Source organism: Zingiber officinale, chromosome 3A (genome assembly GCF_018446385.1).
Source record: "Zingiber officinale cultivar Zhangliang chromosome 3A, Zo_v1.1, whole genome shotgun sequence".
Lineage (NCBI taxonomy): Eukaryota > Viridiplantae > Streptophyta > Magnoliopsida > Zingiberales > Zingiberaceae > Zingiber > Zingiber officinale.
In genome coordinates, this window is record NC_055990.1 from 67,550,114 (window position 1) to 67,558,067 (window position 7,954).

Genomic DNA, 7,954 nt, shown 5'->3' on the forward strand with positions numbered 1-7,954 from the left:
TGCATTCGGTGGACCATGGCCGAACATATTATAGTGCGTTCGGCTGATGGTAACCGAACATGCAGCAATGTGTTCAGTGGACCTGGGCCGAATGACGCGCGATTGAAATTCAAGATTTTCATCATATCTCTGCCATACATTTTGCAAACGTAACACGCTAAAGTCTTTTCCTGTAAAAAAAAATATCATATTCAAGGAAGTTTCTACACTTATAAATGAAAATTAAACACAAATCTAATAAAAATAAAAATTTACTATGTAATAATAATGTAGAATATAATGAAAGGCAAATGATTTAGTACCTATAAAATTAGAGCATCGTTGTTTGATAGTATTCCTAGAAATTGAGTTGCTCAGTTTGTGTGCTGAAGAGATGAGAGAGAGACGAAGAGAAGGAAAGTCAGAGATGTTGATTTTTGATGTTATATTTCTTTTAGGATTTTTTAGAAAAAGTAAAATAGAAATATTATAGGGTGTCTTTAGAAAATTTTGTGATAAAAAAATATTGAAGGGTATATTTAGAAAATAAGGTGTACTGATAGCCCCTCCCATACCTAATGGGAGTAGATATATATCGGTTTCACACCCACCACTCAGGGAGCTTTACCATTCAAAACTGCAACTCTTTCTCCAAGATGTCGCCGCCGGCAGCGAAAGTTACGGTCCTCGAAAGAACTGAAGTCGCTCCTCCACCGGGGTCGGTGCCGGAATCCTCTCTCCCTTTCACCATCTTTGACATAGTATGGCTCTACGCTGGACCAGTTGAGCGCCTTTTCTTCTACCCTTTCCCCCACTCCCCTGGTCACTTCCTCGACTCCCTCCTCCCCACTCTCAAATCCGCCCTCTCCCTCACTCTCCGAGACTTTTACCCACTGTCCGGCAAGATCCGCCTCCACCCGGGTAGCCACGACAAGTACGAGCTACACTACGTCGAGGGCGACTCTGTTACCTTCACCGTCGTCGAGCACGATGGGGACTTCGACGACCTCTCCGGACGCCCCGGATGCGAGTACGCCAGGTTACTTCACTTGATCCCCCAACTAGCTGACCCAGACGATGGCCGGAGGCCGGTGACGGCCGTGCAAGTGACTCTGTTTCCCAACAGAGGCGTGGCTGTGGCCGTGACCGTCCACCACTCGGCGTGCGACGGCTCCAGCTCCACCAGATTCATCTCCTCCTGGGCTTCTAGAACCGCGGCAGGGTCAGGCAAGGCGAAGGCGGCGCCGGCTCCGGCTCCGGCGCTGCCCTTCTTCGACCGGACCACGATTCCGAATCCGAGCGATTTGTACTCCAGGTTCTGCAGCAACTTTGCCATCGATGCGAAGTCGACCGAGTCAATAATGATGAATTTGGCTCCGCCGGGCTCGATCCTCGGAAAATTTACCATTAACGCAGACCAGCTCCGGAGACTAAAGGAGATGGCTTCCTCCAAGTCCAAGTACTCCTTCCACTGCTCCACCATCGTGGTGACCTACGCGTACGCGTGGGTTTGCCTCGTTAGATTGCGAGGATACCCCGAGGAAAAGCATCTCTACTTGGCGTTCCCCGGAGACTGCCGCCATCGGTTGCAGCCGCCTCTCCCGGCGGAATACTTCGGCAACTGTATCGCCGGCTACTTCGTCGAGGCGAAGGCTGGCGACCTTGCGGGGGAAGACGGGTTTACGATGGCAGCACGACTCGTCGGTGAAACCATCGAAAGGCTCAAACATGATCCGCTAGAGGGCATGGATAACTGGCCGGAAAAGTACCGGAAAATCGGGATGCAACAGCCTTTTAGCGTCGCGGGGTCGCCGTGGTTCAAAGTTTACGACGTTGACTTCGGGTGGGGAAGGCCGGTAAAGGTCGACGTCCCGTCGATCGCATGGTTAGGATCCATGTCTGTGTCAGAGAGCAGGTATGCGGACGGTGGGGTGGAGATTGGTTTGGCGTTACCGAAGCAGGAGATGGATGAGTTTGAGGCTCAATTCTCGCTCGGGCTTACACTTTGACTATGATGTCAACGATCCATGGTGTCGGGCGTTACTCGTCGCCACTAAACTTCGATATTTGCTAGTGATTTGTCATATATCAGTTTGGAGTTGTATTTCGTTAAATATTTCCCTACGATTTGGTTAGCTTTTCTGTCCGTCGTTTCCTAAGCAGGATAGTTTTTGATTGGTATTGTCCATGGCGCTGACATCTTGTTTAGCTCAGCTAGTTGTTTAATATGCTGTCGTGTTTCTCATGCCGTCTAAATATTATCGCTATTGATAAAAAAAATGTGATTTAACTTTCAGCAATTTTCCAAACAACATAGTTCTTTTAGCAATTTTCTCAAATCGATCGTAGAGGTACTTTTGTATTGTTCATTAATCCGCCTGGTGAGTGAAGTAGGAGTTTGGTCCAGAGAGATAAGTAAAGTATATAATCGGTCGAATAAAAGTCGAGTGGATATTCATGTGCTCATTTATGGTCGGTTGGATAAAGTTTGTTCGAGCATAAAAATATTTAGACTTATATATGGTTCTAAGTATATTATCGATCGACCGCAGGTCAAGAGAACGGTCGCATGCTCATATATATTCGGTCGGGTAAAATCTGTCCGAGCATGAAGGCATTTAGCATTATATATGGTTCTAAGCATATTACCGGCCGATTGTAAGTCGAGCGAGCATCCACGTGTTCATATATGCTCGGTCGGGCAAAGTCCGTCTGAACATAAAGGTATTTAACCTTATATATGGTTATCAACATATTACTGACTGATCGCAAGCCGAGCGAACGTTCACATGCTCATATATGCTCGGTTGGGTCAAGTCCGTTCGAGTATAAAGACATTTAGCCTTATTTATGGTTCTAAGCATATTACCGGTCGACCGCAGGGCGAGTGAGCAATCGCGCACTCATATACGCTTGGTTGGGTAAAGTCTGCCCGAGTATAAAGGCATTTAGCCCTATATATGGTTTTAAGCATATTACCGGTCGACCGCAAGTCGAGCGAGCACCCACGTGCTCATATATGCTCGGTCGAGCAAAGCTCGTCCGAGCATAAAGATATTTAGCCTTATATATGATTCTCAACATATTACCGGCCAACCGCTGGCTAAGCGAGCACTCATGTGCTCGTATATGCTCAACCGGGTAACATCCGCCCGAGCATAAAAGCTTTTAGCCTTATATATGATTTTTATATTACCGGCCAACCGCAGGCAGAGCGAGCGCCCACGCGCTCACATACGCTCGGTCGGGTAAAGCCTGCCCAAGCTTAAATACACATTCAATAGGAGGTATTCTTAATAGTATATACAACCGGCTTTAATGACCGATCGAAACATATTCAATAGGGGGTGTTCTCAACAGTATATATGACCGGCTTGAACAATCTACCAAGACATGTCTAATAGAATATTTAGCGGGAAATATCTTCTAGAAGCTCCTTCAATTATAATGACGTGCCCCCTGTTGGCGTAGTGGCGGGGCCGGTGAGAGGGCGCAACGTCTGTAAAAAATAAAACCTTTCCTTTCTTTCCAACCAAGATTAGTAGCAATATCACAATTAAAATAAACTGAAATGAACAACTAATTAAAAGGAAAAGAGACAAACATATATATTTGACTTGGTTACAACCTAGATGGTTGTTAATCCAAGACGGTTGCAAAGCTCTACTAGAAATATTTCCTTCTTTGTAGGCAGAGAAGTCTCTTATACTCTTTGAAAAGCTAAAAAAATCTCTAGGATATGATTACAGTAGTTGTTCTCAAATTATTGTATATTTCCTAAATCCAGGGGTCCTTTTATAGCCCTTGGAAAATCTTATCTACTGCTTGAGGGTGCCTCCAAAGGGCTTGAAGGGCGCCTCCAACGAGACAGCGAATAAAGCTTTATTCGCTGCCAAACGCCTACAAAGACTGGGTCAAGGGCGCCCTCAATAAGCATGGAGGGTGCCCTCTATACATCATGGAGGGCGCCCTCTACCTGCAGCATATAAATAGCTCCAACTTTCTTTTGGATCTTCCGCTGCTCCGTTCGCTTGGGTTATTGTGGCCAACCAAAATAGGGCTTACCCAAACCCAATTTCCGGCCTTCTCCTGGAGCAGGCTTCCGCTCCGACTTTTCGTCCCTCGAACGTCGTGTATGTTCTTCTTGTCGTCCGGTGTACTCTTCCGTAGTCCTTTCATCCCTCGGATGCACTGAGCCCGTCGGCTCCCTTCCCATGTCATCCTTCTCGCTGGCTAGGTTTTTCGCTCGACTTGTTGTGCTCCTAAACTCTTGCACACTTAGACACAGGGATCAAAAACCAACCAGGACCTAACATAATTTGGTTGATCACATCAAAATAACCACGGTGTTCAACAATCTCCTACTTTTTGATGTGCATTAACCCAAGTTCAAGTTAGGGTAATAACAGACAAGTAGTAATTGCAAGTAAAACATTTTAAGTATAAATTTTGCAATAAAAGAAATTGCAATACTAATTATGATTTATCAAAGTTCAGACCTATAAGATAGTGTTAGAAAAAAAATTCATCAAAATTTAGATTTTTGATAAAAAATCCTAACTCCTACTTCCTCTAAAATTGTACATATTTCTCTTCCTTTGATCATATCAAAAAATAAGGTAAAAATATTGGAATTTAAGTTTAAAAAAAAACTTTTTTCTAATATACCAATTTAATTTACCATAAATTATAAGTTTTGAATTTTGAAAGGTATTCAAACATGCATGGTCATTTTTCAATTTTTTTTATTTCTATTTTTAATTTTTAATTTCTAATTTTAGATTATCATACAATTGTAGAGGGCATGCTTTTGCTAAATTCAATTTCAATTTAGCATTTTCCTTTTCTAGCTTAACTAGACTTTTAGTAAGACTTTTAATAAATTTAAAGGACTGTTTGGGAGATAGAGAATACACCTCACTTACCTCAATTTCTAATGCTCCTCCTTCATTGTTGTTTTCTTCCGATAATCCTCCCCCTTCATCTATGCTCATCTCTGAGCTGGTCTCATTTTTTTCTTGATGGATTGTCGTTAGGGCTAATCTGGCGTATGCTTCAATTTCAGATTTGGAGGATGACGACTCATCCCACGTGACTTTGAGGTTATATTTGGATTGAGCTGGCTTCTTATTCTTTTCTTTGCCTTTGTTCTTCAGTTTCAGGCAGTCATCTTTGATGTGCCCTTCTTCGTTGCAATTATAGCATCGGACCTTTCTTTTGTTTTGCTAATCCCTCTTTGTCTACGATTTAAATTTATTGAACTTTCTTACCATTAGGGCTGCTTCATGATCATCAATTGATTCTTCAGAGTCTGAATCGTTGGTTCTTGCTTTTAGGGAAACGTTCTGACTTGGTCCTTTCCTTTTTCATGTGCACTGACATTCATGTAATTCAAAAGTAGAGAAAAGACTTTCTAAAGTACTTACCTTGAGATCCTTGGATATATAGTAGGAGTCTACTATAGTTGTCCATTCAGGTGTTCTTAGGAACGCATTTAAGGCATACCTTTGTGCGTCTCGATTTGTTACCATTTCTCCGAGGTTTGTTAGTCCGGTGATCAACTCCTTGATTCTTCTGTGTAGTTGTGCTACTGACTCTTCTTCTTCCATCTGAAGGTTTGTCGGTTGATTTCGGAGCACGTCCCGTCTCACAAGATTTGTTTCGGAAGTTCCTTCGTGAAATTCCAGGAACTTCTCCCAAAGTTCCTTTGCTGAGTCGTAGCTGCCGATTTGATTGACCTCCTGGAGCGGAAGAACGTTAAGCAGATGAAATTCTACTTTACCATTCGCCATGAAGTCGGCTTGCTCCTTCTTCATTCACTGATATTCTTCTTTATCTTTTGGAACTCTAAAATTATATTTCATTGTTAAAAGAATTTCAAAATTTGTTTTGAAGAATACCTCCATTCGGCGTTTCCATTGTACAAAGTCTTCCTCGAACTTTGGTGGATGAATGCTTATACTGGCCATCGTCTTGATCTTGATGCTTCAGTCGGCGGTTAGTCCTTCTGAGGCGGTTGGGCTCTGATACCACTTGTTGGCGCAGCGGTGGGGTCGGTGAGAGGGTGCAATGTCTATAAAAAATAAAACATTTTCTTTCTTTCCAACCACGATTAGTAGCAATATCACAATTAAAATAAACTAAAATGAACAACTAATTAAAAGGAAAAGAGACAAACAGATTTGACTTAGTTACAACCTAGATGGTTGTTAATCCAAGGCGGTTGCAAAGCTCTACTAGAAATATCTCCTTCTCTATATGCGGAGAAGCCTCTTGCACTCTTTAAAAAGCTCAGAAAATCTCTAGGAAATTATTACAGTAGTTGTTCTCAAGTTGTTATATTTATCATAGATCCAGAGGTCCTTTTATAGCCCCTGAAAAATCTTATCTACTGCTTGAGGGCGCCTCCAAGGAGCTTGGAGGGTGCCTCTAGCGAGGCAACGGATAAAGTTTTATCCACTGCCAAACGACTACAAAGATTGGGCCGAGGGCGCCCTCAATAAGCATAGAGGGCGCCCTCTATACATCATGGAGGGCACCCTCTATATCATGGAGGGCGCCCTCTACCTACATCGTATAAATAGCTCCAGCTTTCCTTTGGATCTTTCGCTGCTCCGTTCGCTTGGGTGATTACGTCTAACTGAAATATGGCTCACCCCAATCCAATTTTCGGGCTTCTCCTCGAACAGGCTTCTGCTCCGGCTTCTCATCCCTCAAATATCACGTACATTCTTCTCATCCATCGATGTACTCTTCCGCGGTCCTTTCGTCCCTCGGATGCATCGAGCATGTCGGTTCCCTTCCTGTGTCATCCTTCTCTCTAGTTGTTTTTTCCGCTCGACTTCTTGTGCTCCTAAGCTCCTACACACTTAGACACATGGATCAAAAATCAAACAAGGCCTAACCTAACTTGGTTGATCACATCAAAACAACTATGGGGTCCAACACCCCCATTATAAATACAAGTTATAAATGACAAAACGGATACATCTGGGGTACGGAAAAGAGTCCTTAGAGGATTATTGCACGAAGTATAGAAGATAACTTCATCTCCTAACAAATCCTAATGAACCGGGGATCACTTCACGACTATGGAGGTCACGTGAAGTAGTATAAAAAGGGGAATCCTCTCCGTTGGCAAGGTAGGCAAGTTCTAGCATCCAAACTCTGTTTCACTTCAGTTACTGTTCTTCTTCTTCTTCTTCCACCTTTGAGAGGAACTGACTTGAGCGTCGGAGGACCTAGCCAGGGATCCCCACTTCGGTCTTAAGTCGTTAACGCTTTGTTGGCTCATCTCATTATGCGCAGGAGCATTGAGGAGTTTCTCTGGATCTTCAGGAGTTCATCTTCATTGGAGGTCATAGTCATTAATCAGAGCCAGCGGTCACCTTCGCAAATTTCAGACAGGATGAAATTTGGCGCCTTCTGTGGGAACTATTTACCTGAATCTGAAGCTACGAAGATGGAGGAAGTTGATAAACCCAACACTATTACTATCTCGCAAGATGATCTGGAGTTGCTCATCAATGCCAGAGTATAGTAGATATTACAACAACAGCAACAACAAGTGAATACGGGTGGTACATTATCTGTAGTGCCACCTTCGGCGATGTTTGTAACTTCTCATCGCAGAGAGAGGGAGATCAAAGGGGGAGATCCGGCTCATTTGTTCTTTGTCCCCCTCTCTCTGACTCAACATCTTAAAGCTTATTTCCGAACACCTCTTGAATAAGGAGGACGAAGAACAGCCCTTCAGGAGTCTTATGGAGAAATCCCTGTAAGGGAAAAATGAAAGGGAAAGATCGTAGCTAGCGATAGTTCTCCTAAAAGGATTATCACTTCATTTTCTCAACGAGTACTAGATGATCCATTGCCTTAACATTATTAGAATTTAAATATCAGAATACTCGGGAACAACTGATCCCGAGGACCATCTACTTAAATTTGAGCATGCGGAGCTCCTCCAACAATTTAT

General features: G+C 43.3%; 1 protein-coding gene across 1 annotated transcript; it reads left to right on the top strand.

The window, feature by feature from the left end:
- The first annotated feature begins 635 nt into the window (after positions 1-635).
- On the top strand, positions 636-7,519 carry LOC122050460 (phenolic glucoside malonyltransferase 1-like). Its single transcript, XM_042611362.1, has 2 exons — positions 636-1,894; positions 7,288-7,519. Exons 1-2 carry the CDS (start codon positions 636-638, stop codon positions 7,517-7,519), a joined length of 1,491 nt encoding a protein of 496 aa, XP_042467296.1.
- The last annotated feature ends 435 nt before the right edge of the window (positions 7,520-7,954 follow it).